Here is a 24,456-nt window from a genome sequence, read left to right as displayed (position 1 = left end):
AGCCACTGCCGGGACCCAACAGTCATCAGACAACTGGACCCTCGGCTCTCAGCCACCAGATCTGTCGTCATGCTTGAGCTTTTATTTATTTGAGGTATTTCACCTTGGAGCAGTTGTGGCACCTTGTCTTGAATGTTCCTCTAGATGCTTTGGATATTCTGATGCTGCAGCCCTGAGGAGGCTCCTCCCCCTGCTCCTCCTCCTCCTCCTCCTCGTGCATGCAACAGGTTAAGGTCACAGAAAAGAGCTTTAAAAAGGCTCCGGGGCAGAATGTGAGGGAAGCCGCCTCGGCGTGGAGGAGCAGCAGCAGCAGCAGCAGCAGCAGCAGCAGCAGCAGCAGCAGCAGCAGCAGCAGGACTTGACCAGAGTGTGTTAATTTGTGTTTGGAGTTGCGATGTCTGAAGGGAGGGTAGGATTAGAGAGCGGCGGTCCGTGGAGAGACAGGAGGAGTCGAGTTTCAGCTCTGCCAGGGCCCCTGCAGTCGGACGCACTGAGGCTGCCTTTGTTTGAGCGGCAGGCAGAGAGAGTGAGAGGAGGAGGAGTAGCAGGAGGAGGAGGAGGAGGAGGAGGAGGAGGAGGAGGAGGAGGAGAGTCAGAGAGAGGCTCTGGGCTGGGAGCTGCTCAGAAAGCCAGAGTGGGCTCCATCTCTCTCCCTCTCACAGCAGCAGGACGACGTCCCTGTGGATCCCAGCTCAAGATGACTCCCCGGTAAATGAAGCACAGTGTTTCCCTCCTTTCACTCTCCTCCGCTCCTCTTCCTCTTTTTCTCACCCTCCCATCCCCCCACTGTGTCTTTCCTGCAGGATTCCTGCCCGGCTCTTTGGATTACTCCTGGCGGTGTTCTGCTGTGGTCACGGCTCAGCCTATCAGCAGCTGGACGGTACGTCGCTCGCTCGCTCGCTCGCTCTCCCCTTCACAACTCTTCACAGCGTCTGCTGAGGGAGATTCTGCTGCAAAGTCTTCCAGAGTTCTTTCTTTAAGAGAAGAATGTTTGGACCTGTGGTGTCGGGTCAGTGAAGTTGCTCCAGCAGATCAATTCACTGCACAAAGCCAGTTTAAGTCTATATATCTCCCAGTGTTGCATTCAGCTACTGAGACGTCCCTAACCCCTGCCTCTGCTTCCCTGCTTGTTCACTGACCACTCGCAGTTTGCTTGCTGACTGTGGGACTCTTCAGTTGCTCAGTAAAGTTCAGCATCACTCGCCGTTTAAAGAGGAACTAGACTGAGAGGATTCTGGCTGTTATTCAAACTCCCACTGGAAAACCTCTTGGCTGCCACTGTTTAGTAGAAGAGTTAGCCGGGGGTCCCGCTGGAGATTACCTGCTGGCTTCTTAGACGCTTTCAATTATCCTGCAACTTGATTCTGGGCTCTGAGACCACTGCAGACTATTATCACAGCTCAGAACTGGAATGGAGCCGCAGAGAATGGACCTCTGGTGACCTTTTGTTGTTGTTGTTGTTGTTGTTGTTTTGGTCCCACTTTCAACTGGGAAAGCTACTTTTATGACCCTCCATTGCATAACTGCTTATCTTGCAGGTTGATGGCAGACTGTGCAGATGATGCCTCTGGAGCATCTGTACGTACATGTGTGCGCCCGCGTGTGTGTGTGTGTGTGTGTGTGTGTGTGTGTGTGTGTGTGTGTGTGGTGCTGAAGGTCATTGGGAACACTCCAGGTGCCTGAGTTCATTAAGTTTTCTTCCAGGCCATGAGAGGCTCCGTGTCATCACAGCTGCAGCGTCACTCTGCTGGAATCCTGACTGCCATTCGCATTTGCATTGTGTGTGTGTGTGTGTGTGTGTGTGTGTGTGTGTGTGTGTGTGTGTGTGTGCACGTGGATATCTTGACCTATGATGTTGGTGTGACAAAAGCAGCACTGTTAGAAGCCGCTGCAGTAATTTCATCCTCTTCTTGGCCAAATCGTCTCTGACATTTTGAGGGAAGCAGCACGCTGGCAAAGAAAGGTGGTGGTGGAGCTGTACTGGTGGACTTTAACCGCAGACCATCTCCTAATGGGTGCTGGATGACGGCACGTTGGGCAGCACTTGGCCGCCGTGGATGTGCGTCGCTGGCTGGGCGGAGTTAAGAGGATGATGGAGAACTTTTGAACTTTTCTCAAAGTGCGATTTGACGGTTCAGTTTCTGCAGAGCTCGTCGTGGCTCCGCCGCCGCCAGTCTCTGTGCTTCTGCCATAACTATAATCCTGTCATGATTCATTTTCTAAAGCAGGAGGGGAAGTGTGCAAGTGAGAGTGGGTGTGTAGTGGCTGCCTCACTTTCCACAGAGGGAGAGAGAGAGAGAGGGAGAGAGGGAGAGAGGGAGAGAGAGAGAGAGAGCAGCAGGGACAGTAAATGTTTCCAGGCTGCTTGTTGTAAATATTCTGGAAAACAGAGCTGTTGCCTGGACACACACATATTTTCTTTTCTTTTTGTTTTTTTGCACCTTTGCTAATCTTTTTTATTTATTTATTGCACTGTATGAAATAGTGCGCGCTGCTCCTGTCAGCTGTGCAAGTACTGGCAACCACGTGCACTGATGCTTTCAAGCTGATCCCGCAGAACCAAAACCCAGCGGATGGAAGAACAGCGGCGGTCTTCTGCCTGAGCCAGTACATCAGCCAGACCATAAAAAGTCAGTGTGCACAATAGAAAGCAGCCTCCGTCCAGAACCGCTTGGCACCTTTTGAGCTGCCAAGCGGTGACGGCGCCACCTGCTGGCTGAGACAGGAAGTGAAGGGAGGGAGGGAGGGAGCAGTGATGGGAAGTCAACGTCCTTGGCCGAGATATGGATACACATTTGTGTGTGTGTGTGTGGGGTGTGTATGTGTGTGGGGGGTGTGGGGGGGGGGGGGGGGTGGGGGTGGGGCTTTCTGCTCCAAGGACGCAGCAATGACGATACGTTTTACGAATTTGAAAGTTCTCAGAAGTTTGCAGACGCGCGCTTTGGGAGGACACATGTTTTGATTTTAAAAACCGAAAAATGAAAAAGTGGAAAAATGCGTTGAAAACTGAGTTGGGTTCTGCATTGAAAAAGAGAAGGCATGTTAGAAAACACTGCGCTGTCTGCAAGGAGTCTTCCTGCTCGCTCGCTGTGGTCCCACTGCGGTGGCTGCTTAACCGACACACAACGCCCCCCAAGTGTCTCTGTGTTTCTGACGTGCAGCTCCGTGCAGTTGAAGCGTGTGCCTGCAGTGCCTGCAGTGCCTGCAGTGGGCTACTGAGTGAAGTGATGTGTGCGCGTGCTTTTTTTTTTTTTTACGTCAGCCAGTAAACAGCGGGAGAGGCCTTCCACTGCACAGCAGACTCTGGACTGACGCCAGCTTTGATTGCCTCTAATGAGTGTCGTGCTCAACAACCACTTTCAGCCGCACACACACACACACACACTCACACACACTCAAGTGCTAATGGTGTCGCTAAACTGCGTCGGCAAGAAGAAGAACACACAACAACCATGAAGTCCATCTGCACAGCACATGGCAATTATTCCCCAGCGATAATGTTCCTAACTATCTGGCCCAGGAGACGTGGACGCTGCTCGGCGCCCACTAGCCATTAGCGCTAATGAATTGGGTGGTGTTAGCCTGAGCACGGTGACGAGGTTAACCATGGCGAGGGCGGGAGGAGGAGGAGGAGGATGAAGGTGGAGTCCAGCGGAGGTGGTGGCGACCTTTGTGAATGACAGCGAGACTTCAGACTCCTCAGGTGGGAGACGATGATCTCGGAGTTCAGACTCCTCAGGTGGGAGACGCTGATCTCAGAGTTCAGACTCCTCAGGTGGGAGACGCTGATCTCGGAGTTCAGACTCTCAGGTGGGAGACGCTGATCTCGGAGTTTAGACTCCTCAGGTGGGAGACGCTGATCTCGCAGTGATCTGTGTGTCTGAGCTGACTTGAGGAGCAGAGAGCAGCTCTGGTGGCAAACCCAGGCTGCTTCCTCCATCAAAGGCAGAACTCGTTATTCTGCTTGTGCGTTTGATCTGCGGAGGTCTGACCAAGTGTGTTTGCTCTTTCTTCTTCTACTTCTTCTCCCTCTGACAAACACCCAGTGGTGGTCAGTGGTGTAGTCTATGTGATACGCAGCTATACTCCATATCACCAATAGAAAAGGTCCCGAATTACCGTAAAACCACTAAAAAAATGCACAAAGATACGGATCATTCTGGCTTTTTGAAACAGCGTTCACTTTCCCATTTAACAAAGTCATTAAAATGATGTTTTATGTTGTGATCTGTCGGAGAGAATCAGACGTTGCTTTCGTGCCGCTTGACAACATTTGAATTCTTTGTCTGCATCAGTTTTTGCAGTTTTTCAGACTTTACTTTTTATTTCTAAGTGTGCTAGAGTGTAGCCACTAGAATAAACTAGACTGCACCACCGGTGGTGGTCTGTCCATCAACCTGTCTGACATCAACGCTGGTCCGCAGCCAAAGGCAGGAAGTCAGTCAGACTTCAGGCTGATGTCTCACAGTGGTCCACAAGTAGTCCAGAGTGGCTGATAAAAGCTCCATCCAGCCGGCGCTGCCTTGGTGACGGTGCTGAGCTGATGCAGCCCAGTGATTGGAAAGACTCTTGGTCTTTGGATTTGAACTGGGCCTGGACGCCGCCAGCCAGCTGGTGGATTTATGGCCCTGAGGTTTTTAAGCTCTAAACCTGCAGATCAGCAGCGATGAGTCCAAACCAAACTCAACAGAACCTTTGTGATGTCAGGAGGGGCACTGACACCTCGCTGATTCTGCCCCCTGGCCAGTGGCCACTGGAGGCCTGATGGTGAAGCTGCTCTGCCGGAACAAAGCAGAGACTTGACTGATTGAATTGCTTAATATTGGACCCTAAAATGTTTAAAGACATATTTTTAGAATTCCACAAAAGTTTCTGGATGTTTTTGTTAATCGCTGTCAGCGATTAATAAAAAGAGGAGAGCCGATCGCTGAGGACCATTAAGCACCAGGGGAGAAAAACATCCAGATGTTCCTAAAACACAAGGCTGTTTATATTCAGCGCGTCGCTGGCAAACATGAAGCGCGGGGCTTTATGAGGAATGGAACAGGACGGCCGGCGTGACCTGCACGTGTGATGATCTGCATGTTGGCTTGAGGAGCCAGATGTTTGCTGCTCCACACGGCCTCCATCATCATGGTGAGCAGAGCCTGGAGCAGAGACACCGCGGGGAAAGAGGAACCGCAAAATTGCTTGCAGACGACTTTGCTGGAGACCAAAATAACAAACAAACTTGTTTGTCTCAAAGCGTGAAGTGGAAGGAAAACACAGGATGTGTGAAGTGCATGGCGGTTCCTCTGTGGGACCATTAAAGAGTTCTGCTACATTTTCACATCTTCTCATGGCCAATGTGAATGTTGTTCTCTTCCAAATTGCCCAAATGTCCCATCTATCCATCCATCCATCTATCCATCCATCTATCCCTCCATCTATCCGTCCATCTATTCATCTATCTATCCATCCATCCATCCATCCATTTATCCATCCATCTATCCATCCATCTATCCATCCATCTATCCATCCATCCATCCATCCATCTATCCATCCATCCATCCATCCATTTATTCATCCATCTATCCATCCATCTATCTAATCATCCATCTATCCATCCATCTATTCATCCATCCATCCATCCATCCATCATCCATCCATCTATCTAATCATCCATTCATCTATTCATCCATCTATCCATCCATCCATCCATCCATCCATCTATCCATCCATCCATCCATCCATCTATCTAATCATCCATCCATCCATCCATCTATTCATCCATCTATCTAATCATCCATTCATCTATTCATCCATCTATCCATCCATCCATCCATCCATCCATCTATCCATCCATCCATCCATCCATCTATCTAATCATCCATCCATCCATCCATCCATCCATCTATTCATCCATCTATCTAATCATCCATCTATCCATCCATCCATCCATCCATCTATCCATCCATCCATCCATCCATCTATCTAATCATCCATCCATCCATCCATCCATCCATCTATCCATCCATCTATCTAATCATCCATCCATCCATCCATCCATCCATCTATCCATCCATCCATCCATCCATCTATCTAATCATCCATCCATCCATCCATCCATCCATCTATCCATCCATCTATCTAATCATCCATCTATCCATCCATCCATCCATCTATCCATCCATCCATCCATCCATCTATCTAATCATCCATCCATCCATCCATCCATCCATCTATCCATCCATCCATCCATCCATCTATCTAATCATCCATCCATCCATCCATCCATCCATCTATCCATCCATCTATCTAATCATCCATCTATCCATCCATCCATCCATCTATCCATCCATCCATCCTGCAGAATCCAGCAGAGTTCCTTGTGGAGCTGCGATGGTTTGTAGTTTGTGTGTCTTTTATTCTGGAGATCTGAAAATCAAAGGTCTGCTCCCCTCCAAGAGCTGTGAGCACTGCAGTGTGATGAGTTGTTGTTTCCTTCTCTCGTTGCTCTTTTGAACCTTCCTGCCTGTAAAATCAAGCAACGTTGCAACATTGATTGGAATCGTTGCCTGTTTCTATTTTCCTCCTCCTTGTGTGTGTGTGGATTCCCATCTCCAAACATCAGCAGCCTGTCAGAGCGGATCTCGGGGCAAAGTGGCTTTTGCATCAAGCGGGACTGTTTGATGTCTCCGGTTCCCCCTCGAAAGGCTCCTCAGCGGCAGCAGCCTGATGAAAGGCTTGCAGTTCTGGCTGCAGAAGGCTTGGGCCTGACGTCACGGAGCGGCTGATGGAAACTTCCTGCGAGCTGTGAGGACATTTCCTCCAGTGACGCCGCTGGAAACAGCGTCTCCACGCCGTCGGAAGGGATGAGAGGCAGAAGGGTCACGAGTTCGATTGACGCCATGCTTTTATTTCATCCACGAGTGTGTTTGTGTTTCTGGGCGCGGTCGACCACCTGGCTGCACCGCCACTGAAGTGACAACACGGAATTTCTCTCTCGGTCTGGAAAGTGTCTGTCAGTGTCTGGCGCTGAAACAAGCAGGTTGTGTGTTCCGGCTGTGAGGACGGGCCGGCAGAAGACATCCGGCCACCCTGAGTCTGGAGTCCGGCAGTCGGCAGGAGGTCGCAGCCTTGAACCTCTAACGGGGTCTCTGTGGCCTCCCGTCAGTGTGGCTGATGGATGGAGGGCTTGTGGTCGGCGGCAGACTTCAAAACAGGGCTTTGTCTTCTTCTGTTGTTTGACCTCAGCGTTGTGTGTGAGCCCTGCTGTCCCAGAGGGGGGGACCCCTGCCGCTGCAGCAGCAGCAGGTGGACCACACTGTTGACTCCAGGACACTGTTGACTCCAGCGCCGTCGGCAGCAAAGACGCGGATTGTTTCCCCGGTGGGAGGGGGGGCGGGATCAGCGGCTGCACTTCCGGCTGATTGGCAGCGAGCGCTCGTCTGGTCGGCAGCTGTGTTGTTTTTGTGCAGACTGTTGTTGAAAATCACACGGTGAATCTAATGAATGGTGTTTTCTCTCAGCCTCCCTTCCTATTTCACAATCACCAGCAAGTAAAGGTCAACTAGCGACGTCTTCCGGCCTCCCGCCTTGGTTCCTCGGCCCTTCATTTACCCTCCACACACTGGAGTCCAATTCTTTCCAGTGTTTTCCTCAGATATTGTAGAATTAGCTCATCTGGCTTGGCCAATCTGACAGAACTGACTGTTGCTTGTGCTCGTGTGTGTGTGTGTGTGTTTGGTTGTGAAAAATGATTGCAGGAAAAAATAAGCAAGAATATCAGAGAGAGATTTTCCGTGCCTTGGCTTTGTGGGCAGCTGTGTGTGTCGGTGGTCTCTCAGCAGCTATCGAGCCGACCGCCACTGCAGCCCCCAACCCTGAAGATAAAAAGCTCCTCTGGCTTTGCAGTAAATTCTAAACTTCCAGAGTTTCCGAGACCATTCTGCACCTTGACAACGTGCAATATATTTCTCAACTATCAGTGGGACTGGTGGTGGTTTCAGCTTTATCCAGTTTGGAAGATAGAAGCCACACAAACAGCACTTCCAGCTGTGTTGTTGTTGTTGTTGTTGTTGTTGTTGTTGTTGTTGTTGTTGTTGTTGTTGTGGTCACACAGCCAATGATCCTGCTTGACAGCAGAGTGACTTCACGTCGTGCACGGTCGCAGGGATGAAGTCAGACGCGGAGTCGCTCGTGTGGTTCTGAAGTGGTCGCGCGTCCCGTAGATCTAATAGATTGACATCACACGGCCCGGGCCGGCATATGGAACACATTCATCCAAGATCGTGACGTCGTCATGAACACACTGGATGGCCTGTAGCAGAACCAGCTCTTGAATTTGGTGGAAGGAGTTCCCCCGAGGGAGTGAGTCAGGCTCTTCTGCAGCTCCGGATCTCAACTTTGCCAAATCCAGAACATTGCAAAGCCATTAAGAGACACATGAGTCTGATTATTTTAATTAGTGGTTTTTATTAGCAAACAAATACTGACATCATCATTCACACAGATTTATCTCTCATTGCAAACGATCGTGTCGTAAAATTAGTAGAGTGAAAACACAGACGGTCCTGTTCTTCTTCTTCTTCTTCTCCTTCTTCTTCTTCTTCTTCTTCTTCTTCTTCTTCTTCTTCTTCTTCTTCTTCTTCTTCTTCTTCTTCTTCTTCTTCAACTTTGGAGCTTCTCTAGTTTCAGAAAGTAAAGACCTTGACATCACGCTGTAGCTGTTGGACCCCAGAGTTTAAATAGGTTCTGACTGAAGGAAGTTCTTCTTTTAGGAGTCCTGCAGTGAACAATGCTGTCATCCTTCAGCAAACACCAGCCTGAGAGCTTTGGGGCCCCTGAAAGCTTTCAGCACCGTCTTTGGACCGGAGTAGAAAGAAAAACAAAAAGCTCTTCTCGGTCTGAGGGTTCATTCAGCAGCAGTTTAGCACCAGAAGAGTTGTTCCACGCCATGGCTCCATATTATCTAACATTCTCTTTGTCAGTGTTTCTCAGCGCTCACATGTGTTTCCAGAATCTTGACCATAAAAAGCTGAGTCTCATCTTTTAGGCCGTTGGAAAGTCTTGTCTTTATCTCAGGGAGTAAAGACAATCCCACCTCCTGCTCTTCTAATAGAGCCCTCTTTATTTTTATTGCTGTCCCAGCAGCTTCTCACCATGTCTCTCCTGGAGCCCTGAGTCACGGCCCTGCCTCACACGGGGCAACGTGGGTCTGATGCCAGTGGAAAATGGATCAGTTCTAGTTTCACAATAAACGGGCAGAACAAACACTTTGCACCGGATGGAAATTCTTTTGGCCTTCACTTTGAAGCAATCAGCCGGTCCAGCTGTGTATGGGGCTCGGTGTTGCGTTGCGTTGTCTGTATGAAACGAGTGAAACTTGTAAAGCGAGGAAGCAAGTTTGCTTTGTTTTTTTCAAATGGAAAATGGTCGCGGTTAGAGATGCGTCTGGCACGCAGACCCTCACTTCAAAACAGCAGTAAACAGAAAAATGTGTGTCGTCTCTGAGGACGTGTAAGTACATATAAAGTTTTTAATACAGTTTTCAATGATAAAAACAGGCAAAAACTGCCATCAAAATGTCAAAGATTGAAATCATGCATCCAAAATGAAAAAGCCCAAGTGGGAAAGGCTGATGGATGTGTTGCTGCTGCTGCTGCTGCTGCTGCTGCTGCTGCTGCTGCTGGTGCTGCTGCTGCTGCTGCTGCTGCTGGTGCTGCTGCTGCTGCCTGGATCAGGCCCACCTGAGAGAGGCCGGTCAGGGTGCCAGCGTCTACTTGTCGAGGACTTTTATGAGGTCTGGCGGCGACGTGCGATCTCCTCCAGAGAGGTGGAGGTCAACCTCGCCGTCCGCAGAGCTTTGCACCCGTGCAGCAACTCTTGCAGCCTGCAGACACGCAGCCCACTGGAGCTCCGCCACAGTCGGCTCTTAGACAGCCTGCATCCACACTGATTTATCTTCCACGAAGCGTCTTCTGTTGTTGAGTCCACACTAGCAGAGCCACTTGACACCCGCAGCTCCGCTGGGATTCCCCAGTCAGAATAACAAGACAATGAGCTTGACCTGCGTTTGGCCTGACAAATGATGCTAACAGCTGCTGAGGGCTCCTTGGTTGCTGTGGCTGACACGGGGGAGGGGTCAAAGATCGGGGTCGCTTCCTTCCCAGAATGCATTTTGAGCCAATTTGGCAGCTAATTGAGCGACTCATCCTCAGGCTGCTGGCGTGTCGGTGGGTCAGTCGGCGGGTCGGCTGCAGCGCCGGCGCTTCTCGTCAGCCACTCGCTGTATGTTGGCGTGACGAAAGGTGGATCTTCCTTTTCAGACGTGGTGAAAGCAGACTGGGCTCTTCCCTCCTCGCCGTGGATGGGAGTCCTCCAGAGAGCATTTGAACACACCAGTGAAGTCAGTGAGGGCACCAGACTCCTGGAACTGCAGCCAGGTTTCACTGGGCTCTGCTGCTCCTCTGCCTCTGTGGGGAGAAGGATTCTTTTGCTTGTTTGTTGGGTTTGGGATGACGATGAAGAGGCCAGAGCAGAATCTGTCGCTGCAGATGTCGCTGCCTCGGCTCCACTTAAGCATGTTTGTCACAGCGTTTTTTTCTTCTCGGCTCCTCTGCGTCTTATTTGTCCTCACCAGCCTGGTGGAACCGGCATTTTTCTCTATCATCTGCTTTCCCCACCCACTCTCCTTGCACACAATCCTGCTGCAAAATGTCTCAAATGTTTGTGCGGAGAGAGGGGAAAACTTTTCCTGGTTAATCCTCTCCTGGCTTTGCCTGCTCTCTGCTGATCGATCCTCTCCCGTCTCTCCTCCATCGATCTTCCTCCTGTTAACAGCGTCGGAACGAGAGACACGAGGCTTTCCAAGCGTGGAGCAGCAGGAGCTGATCAGTGGCAGCCAGCAGCCACAAACAGGCGCAGCCTTGTGCTTTTTTTTTTCTTCACTCCTCCGACACTTTGGTCAGCGCACAATTTATTCAGCTGCTTAAACACAGCTTGGGGTCGGCCCAAACAACGTGCCGCTTACACAGAGCCGCACGACCTCTGACCCCTGAGGACGGCCGCCTCCACCACCTGCCTCTCTGCGTTCTCTAATTAACCCGAGAGTGGAGCCCCTCGGCAGAGCTGACTTTTGCTCCCAGAGTGATTTATGTAGCGCCGCCGCGCACGGCGGGCCAGTTGAAGCGATACTCAGAGGTTAGCACGTTATTTCCTTCTTCCCTCCAGAACAACCTTTGCACAATTCACTGTGGAGAAACCTCTGGAAACCTCTGGAAAGCTCTGTAAAGCTCCAGAGTGATGAGAAGGGCCTCAGCAGTATCCAGGAAAGAGCCACGCTTTAGTTTGCCCTTGCTGCTCCGCTTGTTATGATGTATTGTTTGAACCAGCACCACGCATGAAAGCTCAGTCTCACTCCTTTCTCTTTCTTTCTTTCTTTCTTTCTTTCTTTCTGGATTGGATGTTTTCTTGAATCAGCAAAGCCCTGCAGAAACTTGACACGAGGGCTCTTGTGGAAAACAAACGTCGAGGCTGTTTTTGGCTTCTCTAATCAGACCAGCGTGTTCCCCTGCCCCCGATGTCACTTTAAAGTTGAGGTTGCCTCGGGGAGCTTTATTAACCGTGGGCTCCAGGGAGCCTGTGAGCCGCTGCTGAGAGACGTGTTTCTCTTCTCTGTCAGCCAAACAGGAAGGCTCGTGCTCTCCGTCACTTTCCACAGAGTTCTCTTTTTCAACTTTTCGTGGCCCCCAACAGGCTGCAGCCACAATGTCTTAGGTGTGTGTGTGTGTGTGTGTGTGTGTGTGGCAGACAGACAGACTGCAGAGATACTCTTACGTCAAACAGCTCCTCTGACCTGACGGACCTGAGATATTTGGCCTGTGCCTCGCTGCAGCCGCAGAGCTCCCACTCCCGGAGCCGGGAGGGAAGAGAGCGAGTCCTTATCAGTGAGTGCGCCGCTGGGCGCCGCTGCTTTATATGGGCACACTGCACGCTGGATTCACAGCAGCAGACTTTCATTAAACACTGGACAGGACAGTTTCCTAAATGGCACATTTCTCAAGACGCTGGAAGAAAAGGTGGCAAGCAGCTGTTGCTTCCTGGTTGCATCATACTGAGGGAATCTGATTGGCTCTGGAGGACGGCGAGATGGATCAGCACGTGATCCAGCAGGCTGAAAATGTGATCTGTTGTCTTTGGAGGACGCTGAATTGTTTTCTGAAAGACTGAAAGAGACAGTAAGAAGTCATAAAGTGTGTTTCTGTGTTTGTGGGAGGGTGAGGAAGAGGAGGATGAAGAAGAAGAAAAGCCTCGGGGGGGATAAATCAGGACAGCAGACTGATGCTTATTCTGGCCTGACCTGCTGTGACCCCCTCCTGCTCCTCCTTGATGCTGCAATGTTGTCGTTAGGAAGTCATTATGTGCTTGTCCTCCACGGTCTGCCGGAGTCACACTCTGACCTCTGACCTCCAGTTAAACCCACAGCCACGCTGTCGTTAAGACTTTGCTCCGTGCCTCCGCCCGGCTCCTGCTTTTCTTTTTTGTTTTCTTCCGAGACCCCATCGCAGCTCGGACACTGGCGGGGGCAGATCCTGAGAGCCGAGGAGACGGCGGAGGGGACGCCTCACATCTTACAGTCAATGTGCTTCCTTCTTTGCAAGAAAAAGCAGGGATGTGCTGAGATGTGCGGCAGATGGAACACGAGTGTGTGAGTGTGTGAGTGTGTGAGACCACCGGCAAAGAAGAGGCTGCTCACCCTGAGTGAGACACTCACCCCCCCGACATGAATGTTGGATGAGAAGCAAGAATGCTCTCGGTTCCTGCTCTGCCTGACTTCTAGTTTTTTTTCTTTTTCCTTTTTTTTTTTTTCACCCCGCACGCCAGACCTCATGCTACCTGTCACACAAGGCTGCTGTTGTGTGTGTGCAGATTTATATATATGTGCCGTATGAGGGGCTTTTGGAAGGAGGAGAAGAACAAGATGATTGTTCCTCACTGAACTTCATGGAAGGAAAGGACCCAGAAGTTTCTTTTTGTTGTACACTTTTCTCTTGTTTCCCATTGAAACCATCACTGGTGCACCGATGCTGAGGCCAGACTGCCTTGACTGCAGCTGCCAGATATGTGGTGACAACATCTCGGGCACTTTGAGTAATTGATGAGATCATAAGTGGCAGGTCATAAATATGAAATCCCGCCATGCCGTTCCCTCACACTCTTCACTTGTTGTGCAGTCTTTTTTCAGTAAGTTTCCTGAATACTTCAGGCGTGACTCGGCTGATTTGACTCCCAGTCCGTGCAGCAACAGCAGCTTATCATTTCCTCCCAGCACAGTCATGTTATTTGTACCAGTCGGGCCACCGTGGAATTTCCCTCAAAACATTTTCTTTTTCTTTTTCTAAACCAAGCTCTAATTGCATTTTTTTTTTTTTTTAATCTCCCACTCATTTCTTTGTCCCCACCCTGGAACGGATTGCTTGTGTTGCCTGGAATAAAGCAGCAGGGGCTGGGGTGGTGGTGGCTGAGGACGTTTGGCCGGCGTCGGTCCGGCCCAGACTTTGCATGACAGCCAAGAGCGTAACGTGTCACCACTCGCTGATTAGCCGCCATGCACGCAGCGCTCGGACATGATTGGTGTTGATGCTGCAGCGGCCAGTGGATTGTGAAGCAGCAGCAGCAGCAGCAGCAGCAGCAGCAGCAGCAGCAGCAGCAGCAGCAGCTACACAACCAACCACTGAGGACGAAGGCAGGAGCAGCACAGCGCCGGCTGGTCGTGCATGGAAAACACTGCAGCAGCAGTTTCGATGAAGCTAATTTGTTGACACAAAGGCTGTAATTTGAAGCAGTTGAGGTGAGAGTGAAACTCCCCTGCTAGCTTCCTTCATGGCCGGTCCGCTCCACAGTGATTGGCTGTTGGCACAGATCCGACTCAGTCGGGCACAGTTTTTTTTCTTTCCCTGCACAATGTTGATTTGACGTAAAAGGGGAGAAGTTCTTCATCAAAGTGCGAGAGTGAACGGAGGAGGCGGCGGCAGCGTCGGACAGAACCGTCTGCTTTCTCTCAGCGCAGGAAGTTCAAGTGGCCGTGAAGGTTCTGACCGTTTTAAGGGGATAATCAGCAGCGCTGTTCCGGGGCTGGTAGTGGACGGCCTCGTGCTGTTGGCTTTATGGCGGAAAAAGCATCCCGCCGCTTAACGAGCCGGCGGTGGAACCCTGTTGCATGTTTGACCTCTCAGCTCCTTCTGCCTTGCTGCATCAGCTGGACCGTCAAAAGGTCAGCAAAGGTTCTCCAGAGGTGCCAGAAAGTATGGTCTGGAGATAAAAGCCACGTCTCCTTGAATGATGTGACCTTCCTGCAGGAAGGTCAGACGGCCCAGAACAGACCTCCTCTGTGCTTCTGCTGTACATTAAAGCTGGAGCAGGTAACGCAGCCGGGCCTTGAAGCCTCGCTCGGCCGTCCCTGAAGTATATTTGCATTTCCGGGCAGATGAATGAGTCCAGTGTGAGCGTGCTGCCCAGGACATACATAAACAAATAACCTTACATGGAGGGGGAAAACTTCAGATTGCTGGTTTAGGCTCGAGGATGCACAGAAATATTAGCAGAATTCTGGACGGTCCAATGAAAATAATGGCAAGACAAGGTTCTCTGCTGGATGGTGTTCAGATGGCATGTCTCACTGCACCGCTGCCATCGCGTGCCGTTCTCTAATACTCGGACCTGCTCAGTGTGTGAGTCACAGAATGTAATGCACATTGTTAAACGTACTCATGTCCATAAAATGTTCTGCGATGGCTGGGACCCACGTTGCATCTGGAAGCTGAGGCTTCCAAGGTGGACAGAGCCAGTTTTGTTTGCGTTTTTCCCCAAGGTGGCAGCGTGCCTGCTGGCTGCCCTCTGGCACAGTAACCAATCGGAGCTGCAACACCGCTCACTGCCAGTGTGTTTACTCTCTAGAACAAACAGAAAGAAAAAAAAAAAACAGGTCATTGGAGATGAGGAAAAACATCGCAGCTGCATCCTTTTCATGCCTGCACATTTTCTGACTCTTAGAATGAGTCGGTTCATCTTCAGCCGCCCCAGGAAAGAGACAAACTCTCTGCTCCCGCTCTGCTGGAGGAGGCTGTAAACACCGGGCTAAATGTGCTGTTTTCTGGATATAATTTACTGATCAGGGCCACTTCACCACACACATTTGAATGATAAAGATATTAGAATATGTATGGTCAGCGCTGTGACTCTTCAACACTCGTTCAGACTGGTTCAGTCATCCTGTGTGACATCATCCTCTGCAGCCTGAGCTAATGAGCTCAGCGTCGGGAGGCTTTGATCCCAGCACCGGCGCTTAAAAGCCCAAATTTTGCTCCTCTTTTCCTTTAATGGCGGCGCTGACACGCCACTTTAGCCCGGCGCTGACAGCGCGGCTTTGTGCCGGGTGGGAGGCCCCTCCAGAGCCTCACCTGCTGGAGTCGGACTCGCCGGGCTGTGTGGTCCTGGCAGCCGCTTCACCTTCGTCGCTGACGTCACTCGGCTGTCTGTTTCAACCTATTTGATCCCACACGCGTGACCTGGCGCCACTTCAACAGGCGCCCTGTGCGGCTTTGTGTGTCCGAGCCGTTCACTGCAAAGCATGCGTTCCAAAACCAATCAACCAATAAATGATCACATTTCTGCTGTTGCCGGCTGGTGGGCGCATCTACTGGTTCAGGGTGGATGGACCCTGGGTTATTTTGCTTATATTCACAACCTTGTATGGCTCTGAGCCGTGATGAACAGCGCTGACATTTCTGGCTGATGTGCCAGCAAACCATTTTGGTCCTGCACTGTGCTGCTATTAAATCCAACACCTTGGCACAGCACAGAACACACACGCCCACAGCAGGCTGACCCATTTGAAAGTTTTGATTTCTTCCTCCCAAAGGCATCCGGTGTGCAAACACCATGTACCCTGTAAATAGACAGACACACACACACACACATACAGTCAGTGCCATCGCACCCCGAGCAACACCACTGGGTGCAGACACTGGGAAAAACCCATGGCTCACTGCATTTCTCACTCACTAAATGAAGAGAGAGAGAGAAGCCGCTCTGTCCAAAGTCTCACACATTCACAATTCACGCAGGAAACATTTCTCAAGGGAGAAATGATTCTATTCAAGGGTGTAACCGGCTTTGCCTTTGAGATGATGTCACACAGCATCAGGGAAGCACTGTGACTCCAGACATGCAACATATTCTCAAAGTTGACTTTGCGGTTCCGTGAAGATCATCCTGCTCCTCTTGATTTACTGCAAGCTCAATCTTCTTATCAGATGTGTTGTCACCGTGTCAAGCCATGTATTCTTCTGAGGCGCTGGTCCAACACGTCAGGACTCGCCTCTCTCCACGCAAAGGGTGTCAACCTGAGCTGAGTGAAACCGGCCACCGTTCGGCGAGTGGCTCAGTCCTGTAACTGGACTTTGAAGTCGTTCCTGGGGAGCGTCACCGGCTGGAGGAGATGTTTGCAGTCACGGCCTTCGTCCTCTCTGCTGCTCTCCCTCCTTCCGGTCCAGGTGGTGGAGCTCCGATGCACAACAGCCTGATCACTCTGAGAAAAAGTCCCACCCTGACCCGATTTTTACTCTTTGGCTTCTCACAGCCGCCTCTCACTTGGCCGAGCCGCACTCTCCGCTGCCCCACTTTCATCACTGTGAAGATGAGGAAATTCATTTTTTTGTCTGCGCCGCGGCCAAGTGTCCTGATCTCCATCAGCTGTTTGCTTTACAAATGCAGGGGCGACGCAGGGCTCGCTGGCCAGCCGCTGAGTCAGAGGGCCTCTCGCGGGGTTCTTCTTACAGCATGAGAACTCTGCTGAATGTGTGTCAATGTGTCCACGGTGATCAGCTCAGCTCCAGAGTTTCCCCGACCCCGCGGCCCAGGAACATCTGCGCTGATATCAGAGGCAGATTTCTGGCCCGGGAACTCTTGGCCGTCTCACCACAAGACACAGACGTGGCGCTGAATCCGCTGTGTTGCCATTGGTTTAGAGAGAAAAAAAACAACAAGACGTATACACTCAACTAGAGTACCGTCCTGCCAGTCAAACAGTTTGTAATTCCAGAAATAGGTCAAAGAGTGTTTTGACTTCCCAGGTCTTGTTCTTGCTTTTTTAGATTTCACAGAAACATCGAAATGGAGCAAAAAAAAAAAAAAAAAAAAAAAAAAGATGAAGCAACTGCAAGGAGAAAAGAAGAAGGATAGTTTTACTCCAGTGTTTGGCTGCTGTTGTACAGCAGGACAGTGAGAAGTGAGAAGCACAGCATCATTGTTATTCTCTGATTGCCACAGTCTGAGTGGTGGGGTTTCTATCCAATTAGAGCACCCTGGCAGCCTTCCTGGCCACACACACACACTGCACTTGTGGAAGTTCTAATATTTGCATCCTTAAACTCGGCCTGCTTCCCTTTCTCCTCACTTTTTGCCACTGTTACACACACACACACACATACACACACACACACACACACACACACACACGGCACGTGGTACGCCTGATTTGCAGGAGCTGCCACTGCGCAGCGTGCGTCTATTAGTCTAAGCTAACGGCTTCCAGATGCGCAGCCTATACACCCTGCTGCCTATAGACTGCACATGAACAGACGATTGTTCCCGGGGTGCTCTGACTAAGGAGGACCATGTGTGTGTGTGTGTGTGTGTGTGTGTGTGTGTGTGTGTGTGTGCGTGTGTACTAGCTCATACGTTCCGTGACAACAACTTCACGGTTTTATTATGTTTAGCTTAAAATAAAAGAAAATAAAATGTATTATTATTATTATTATTATTATTATAATTAATAATAATAATAATAAATATATACTTTAAAAAGAAGAAGACTCTAAGACCTACTATGCCGACAAGGGTGTAATTCACACCCTCAAGCAGTAGAGGGCGTTATAGCTACAGAAAGAGAAGAAGAATTCCATCCATTGCTGACCAAGCAAAACAGCTCTCAGTTGAAAAATGCGGATCAGAATTTTGTCGTTGAGCGTTAGGAAGGTGAGAAAACAGCACGGGCGTTTGTTAGCCTCACTGACGGAATCAAACCTTTCCCGTACGTGATTCTGAAAGGTCAGACGGTCCGACAGGAAGCAGCGAGAGCCCGGTGGTGCTAGCACACTCATTTAGCAGAGCATCCGGAAACCGATCTAATTCAATAAAGATAATTAGATATAAAATATAATAATGATAATAAACTGCTGATTTGTTTGTGTCCAATTAGCGAAGAGTAAGTAGACTGACGTCGGTCTGGGCTAGACGGTATCATGTGTTCGTAAGGAAGTGACGTAGATTTTAAGAAAGTCTCGGAAAATCCCGTTGAAGACACGCTTGCAGTGGAGCCTTCAGTGGGCCACTCGGTCCCTCCGTCTCTTCCGACGAGACTTCCTTACGAAGCTTCGATACCATCTAGCCATTAGCACTGACACGTGACGAAGCTCTCAGGAGGCTTATATGAAAAAAATAAAAAAAATGTAACGTCTATATATTTGAAATCCGAAGGTTTCCTCACTGTGTAATCTCACCAGCAGGTGATGACATAAGAGTCTCCTGAGAAGAGTCTCCAGCAGCAGGCTGTAATGTAAACATCAGAAATATGCCATCACACATCACTCATGGTGATTGTATCTGCTGTCAGCTCCAGATGTCCGTCAGATCCTGCTGCAGCTACCGACTCTGCACGCGTGGCCGCTTTATGACTGGTCGCCTGGCCCGCAGGGCAGCACAGCAGCTGGTGGCCACGTCCGTCTGACTAAAGACTAAAGTTGTGACTTGAAAAGACAAAAGAAAAGAGGAACAGCGTGGTCACATTGCAACCTCCCACTCAGCTGTGTTCTGATGGCTCATGGTTGGCGTGAGACAGACGCACCGTGTCTCACGCCGTCAGACCTGGAACCAGAACGATGACCCGCATGTGTTTGTCGGCAGGCCGAGGATCTCAGGGAGACCTGGACCTGACGGAGCTGATCGGCGTCCCTCTCCCGCCCTCCGTCTCCTTCGTCACGGGCTTCGCCAACTACCCGGCCTACAGCTTCGGCCCCGACGCCGTGGTGGGCCGCCTCACCAAGTCTCACATCCCCGACCCCTTCTACTATGACTTTGCCATCGTGGTCACCGCCAAGCCCACCACGCGGCGCGGCGGCGCGCTCTTCGCCATCACAGACGATTTGCAGAAGGTAGGTAGAGAAGCGGGTGAGTTGCGATGAGAAGCTGCTGCACCACCTCTGACTGACCGAGCTCGCCGTCTCCACCTTCTTTTCTCTCGTGGGGGGGAAGGTCGTGATCTTGGGCCTGGAGCTGTCCGAGGTGGAGGACAGTTCTCAGAGGGTCGTCCTCTACTACACCGACAACCTCCACAACACCACCCAGGAGGCGGCTTCCTTCAAACTGGGCGAGCTGACGGGCAGATGGGCCAGGTTCACGCTGACGATGCAGGGATCCGAGGTGGCCGCCGTCCTGCACGCACTCACCGCCGCAACACGGTTTGTTCAGCAGCGTAGTTGTGGCTGCAACGTTGTGTGATGTCGCCGCTCACAGGTGCGCTTGTACATGGACTGTGAGGAACACCACCGGGTGGCCTTCAACAGGAGCCACGCCCCCCTGACCTTCAACACCAGCTCCGGAGTCTTCGTGGGGAACGCCGGGGGCTCGGGCCTGCCCAGGTTTGTGGTGAGTCAACAGCGACCCCCCCGTGTGTGTCATTTGTCACCGTGCACATCTGTCATCGACTCGGCATTAAAACCTCCACCCTGACGTCAGCAGCTGGAACAAAGTTGGGGTTTTTTGGCAACTCTTTTACGAGGAGTGAGCGGCGGCCAAGTGCTGCTTTGTCCTGCGGGACCTCATGAAGCCCGAGCCACGCGTGAGATTCACAGCTTTGGACCCGCAGTCCAGGACGAGTAGGAGTGCAAAACACCGGCGCTTCATTAGAACGAGCACAATCAAGCCTTTGGGTCGGATCAGTGTTTAATGCAGAGCGTCTATTAAAAGCTGCTCAGTGACTGCACTGGCTGCAGCCGTGGGCCTGCGGGGGTGCTGACGGGGCAGGACGTCCCACACACTGATGCAGCAGGGGTGGAGAAGGCAAAGTGTGTCTGCAGTCTTATCAAAGCCATTCAACCAGAAGTGTGTCCCGAGGCATTCCGATACAACAGAGACACCTTCTTTGTGGGAGGTGGCCACCGTGCAGTAGAGGAGTCTGGCCTCCCTCTTCAGCTCCATGTCATGTTTGACGTTGTTGCCTCCTGCACACTTGGGAAAATCCCCTCATTTCAAGCGTTCACGGCCGCATAATGAGCGAGTGGAGCGGCCGAAGCCTTCGTCCCCATTGTTGTGGCCGGGCTCCGCTGGGGAACTCACACACTGAAATGCTTAGGGGACAAAGTGGGGCGTGGTTCTGGTGGCGTTGGCTGGCTTTTCTTTTTGTGTGTTCTTCTCAGATGTGTTGTTTATTGCACGAGCAGTTGCCTTTGTTTTGTGTGTTTTGCGTGCGACCTTGACTCACTGCCACCTGCTGTGCATCACCAGAAAGCCCCTTGTCATCCACCAACCGCCCTCATGAAACGGCCACAGGACATAGTTTGATGTTGCTGCTGCTGCTGCAAAAAACAAAACAAAACAAAAAACAAAACACACAGTTGTTGCTGTGCTTGGAGACAGAGGGACTTGTGGTTGAGATGTGAGAAACTTCATCATGCCTCACCCTCCTCCTCCTCTCTGTCCAGGGCTCCATCCAGCAGCTGCTGCTCAGGTCGGATCCCACGGCCCCAGACGACCAGTGTGAGGAGGACGACCCCTATGTGAGTGTGAACCGGCACACGCCACGCCAACACTGCCCTCTGGGACGCAGCGCCGAGCTGCCCCCAAAATACATGGAAGTAGTCTGCCCTCTAGTGGTGGAGACGGTGCACTACACCTGATGTTTCAGACGTCAGCGAACCCTCAGCATTTTACACACCAAGTTGATTTCTGCAGGAGATCATCAAGTACAGTTGTCAGAACTTGGCTTGTGTTTCATTTATGTGGCCGGGGTTGGAGACAGGATCAAGTCTGAGTGCTGTTGTTGCCTCCTTGAAGCTCTTCAGCAGGGGAAAGGAGCGACTGATCTCTCAGATAACTGCACTGACTTTCCTCCCTGTCCAGGCCTCAGGATACGGAAGTGGCGACGACACTTACGAGGACATGGAGGGATGGGACGAAGTGAAGAAGGTCGTGGAGGAGCGCGAGTATACAGTGGTGTGTACCATGCAAACACTCACACACACACACACACACACACACACACACACACACACACACACACACACAGAGAGCAGGCTGTCTGCTGAGCTCCTCCTGTTCAGTGTGGCTGGACTGGGGCTTTAATGCCAGCAGGCCTGGAGGAGACTGCAGCAGGGTGATAGGTGGCGCTGCTCGCCTCCTCTGTGCTGCGTGACAGAGGGAAAACACAGCAGCAGCCGCAGGAGAGCCGAGCTCGCAGGACAGAGCTGGAGGAGACTGCAGCAGGGTGATAGGTGGCGCTGCTCGCCTCCTCTGTGCTCTGTGCAGAGCTGGAGGAGACAGTTTCAGTGCGTTTTCAGACAGCTGGGTTAGTTTAATAAGACACGCAGTGTGAAAATAATAAATACTCAAGCAACCGAGGAACCAACCCAGAAATGGTTCTTTGAGCACAAAACAATCTTTTGAGTTCTGGAGCAGCAGGTACATTCCTCCGTCTTCCAGCCTCCCAATGGTTCTGCTTCCCAGTGGGTCCGGCCATCCAGGAGAATCCAAACTAGATGGCTTTCTGTGAAGGACTGTGGTGCAGAATAATGGGACTGATGATGTTGTTTGAGTGCATGCTCAAAGTGGAGACAGCAACTCTGATCAGTAACTGTGTTTCACTGGAAGAGTTTGGCTTCTTCAATAAATTCCTCATTCCTGATAAAGTTCCCAATAACAGACGCACATAAAAAGTTCCAGAGAATTTATGGGAATCCACTTTTCTCTTTGGTCTGTTGGGGAGGTCAACGCACGAGTTGCACCCTGAAGTGTCTCAGTGCCTGCACACCACAGGTTAGATTGTGTCCTGCTACTCTCATCCCAAATCATTGCAACCCCCCCAAAAAAAACAAGCAAAGAAAAAAGACATTTATTTTCTTGCAACTTTCCGGTTCTTCTGTGAGACCTGAGCAGGACGTTGGGCCGTTAGATCTCCAAGCATGTTCTCTGGAGGTGAGAGTGGAGAGGAGGCTGGCTGAAGCAGTGTATGGCCGCCCGTGCATCACTGCAGTGCAGCGCGAGGAGCGTCGCTCTCTGACTGCAGAGAAAACATTTCCTGCCATCTGCGGCAAACACGAGCAGCTGTGTGCTCGCAGCGGAGGGAGACAGTGCAGACGCTCCGTCCAACTTTCCAAGCCAGAGTCAAACGTCGAGGAGGGAATAATATTTGCACAGGCTCGACTTTGCTTATCTGCATATTTTCCTGTGTGGTTGTTAAATATTTATGCTGAAAACACGAGCTGATAAAGCAGAGTTGTGATTTACTTTGCAGCATTTACTTGACACCAGTCTGTCTGCCTTTATTCTACACACACACACACACACACACACGTGCACACACACACACACGTGCACACACACACACACACACACATTCCACTTCCTGACTGAGTCTTTGCCTCTCGTCTTCAGCCCTTCTCAGAGCACGACCCCACCTACAGCCCGGTCCAAGCCCCGCCCACAGAGTCGCCGCCTGGTGACGATGACTATGATGGCGGTGAAGAGGAAGATGAGAGCTCTGGACGTGGCGTGGAGACTGCTGTGGTCAAAGGTCAGTTTGAAGGCGGGTACCAGCTGGAAGCTTCTCTGGAGATGCATTCTCCAGTTCCGCCAGCAGATGGTGCTGCAGGCGGCTGTCCAGAAAGTCTGTTTCTGCATCTGCCACTGCCTTTGCATTGAACGCTTGCCCCTCTGCACTTTCTATTAGTTCTATGCTTCTATTAGTAACATTATCTCATGATGCCTTTTGCTGACAACGTGTTCCTGTTGTGTTTTCCTTCCAGTCAAGTCTGTGCACACAGACACACCAGCGTCTGCTTCACACGGTGTAAGTCGTCATTTCCTCAACGCTGGAATGTGGAGAATTCAAGTTCACATTTTCAATCATTTCCACCTTCCTCCGTGTGATCCCTGCAGCTGGCTCTGGGACAGAAGGGGGACCCAGGTGAGCCTGGTCTCCCAGGACCTCCCGGACCCCCAGGAACAGGAAGTGGGAATGGAGGGGAGGCAGGGCCTCCAGGAAACGACGGACAGCCTGTGAGTTTCACTTTAATTCTGGAGGATTTTCTGTTGTTCTGGCCACACGTGAGATGATCCTCTCGTCCTCTTCCTCCTCATCCTCCTCCTCTTCCTCCTCCTCTTCCCCCTCCTCCTTCCTCTTCCCCCTCCTCCTTCCTCCTCCTCCTTCTTCTTCTTGCCTTGTCTCCAGGGCAGTAAAGGTGACGCTGGTCTCCAGGTGAGCGCTCTCTCCACAGTCTCAGGTCCCTCAGTGACACTCCAATACAGGGACACTGGTCTTTTTCTTTATATGTAATCTGATGTTAAGCAGCTGTCGTTCTCTTTCCAAGGGACCTTCTGGGCCCCAAGGCTTCCCGGGACTACCAGGAGAGCCTGGTCCCCAGGGAGAAAAGGTAGGAGGTTGAAGAATGTCAGTGTTAAATCGCAGAAGACAGAAATAAACGCCCCACCATCCTGTGATTGACAGGGGGACCCAGGTGTTGGACTGCCGGGCCCTCCAGGCCTTCCTGGACCTCCAGGCCGACTGGGCAAGTCCTCCATGTTCATGGTGAGTCGGTGCAGCAGCTTTCATTGCTTCTCTGTCTTTTCCGAGTCCGCTGCTGTTGTTTTATTTTGTTTTACTGGGAGCTGAGTTGATTCTCAGTGCCTGTTTTCTGACTTGGTCACACACCACATGTCAACGCACAATGCAATCCAGAGAGGGGATACTGTGGGAAATTAGTATATACAGTATAATAATACCAAAAGAAGACAGGAGCTGTCTGTGTAGCGCCCCAGTGTGGTCTAGAAGTGAAGTGATTGTGACAGGCAGCTGCTCCAATGTGTTTCCTCAGGAGGGATCAGGATTCGAGGACTTTGACAGTGACGATGAGGTTTTAAGGGTGAGTGAGCTGCTGCTGGATCTTCACCAGCATCACCTTCTCTTCTTCCTCCAAGCTCAGCGTCCTGTTGACCTCCCCCGTCTGCTTTCTTTCTCTCCAGGGGCCGCCGGGTCCTCGTGGACCCGCTGGACTGCCGGGGCCCCCAGGAGCTGCGTCTGAAGACGTCATCCCTGGACCGCCCGGTGCTCCTGGGAGAGATGGCAGGGATGGAGAGCGCGGCCCCCCCGGCCCACCTGTAAGTTCATCCTGGAGCCACCTGCTGATCTTCTGCAACTCA

General features: G+C 51.2%; 1 protein-coding gene across 5 annotated transcripts in view; it reads left to right on the top strand.

Moving 5' to 3' along the window:
* Window positions 1-283: 283 nt before the first annotated feature.
* The window catches only part of LOC142879696 (uncharacterized), a 31,679-nt gene continuing 7,506 nt past the window's right edge, over window positions 284-24,456 (top strand). For 3 of the 5 annotated variants that reach the window (XM_076013099.1, XM_076013098.1, XM_076013097.1), the window contains exons 1-15: window positions 284-708; window positions 804-880; window positions 18,949-19,196; window positions 19,297-19,464; window positions 19,558-19,689; window positions 20,745-20,819; window positions 21,163-21,255; window positions 22,693-22,831; window positions 23,064-23,107; window positions 23,197-23,316; window positions 23,489-23,515; window positions 23,628-23,690; window positions 23,765-23,845; window positions 24,132-24,179; window positions 24,280-24,414. In XM_076013099.1, the coding sequence (XP_075869214.1) occupies window positions 395-708; window positions 804-880; window positions 18,949-19,196; window positions 19,297-19,464; window positions 19,558-19,689; window positions 20,745-20,819; window positions 21,163-21,255; window positions 22,693-22,831; window positions 23,064-23,107; window positions 23,197-23,316; window positions 23,489-23,515; window positions 23,628-23,690; window positions 23,765-23,845; window positions 24,132-24,179; window positions 24,280-24,414 (1,764 nt within the window). In that variant the 5' untranslated portion in view covers window positions 284-394. Of the gene's footprint in view, window positions 709-803; window positions 881-18,590; window positions 18,869-18,948; window positions 19,197-19,296; window positions 19,465-19,557; window positions 19,690-20,744; window positions 20,820-21,162; window positions 21,256-22,692; window positions 22,832-23,063; window positions 23,108-23,196; window positions 23,317-23,488; window positions 23,516-23,627; window positions 23,691-23,764; window positions 23,846-24,131; window positions 24,180-24,279; window positions 24,415-24,456 lie in introns of those variants that run through there. The other 2 variants (XM_076013101.1, XM_076013100.1) reach the window with 2 other exon arrangements.

The sequence above is a fragment of the Nelusetta ayraudi genome, unplaced genomic scaffold (assembly GCF_046127955.1).
Source record: "Nelusetta ayraudi isolate G7.1 ecotype Tasmania unplaced genomic scaffold, CSIRO-AGI_Nayr_v1 ptg000141l, whole genome shotgun sequence".
Taxonomy (NCBI): Eukaryota; Metazoa; Chordata; class Actinopteri; order Tetraodontiformes; family Monacanthidae; genus Nelusetta; species Nelusetta ayraudi.
This window is presented reverse-complemented; position numbering and strand designations above follow the sequence as displayed.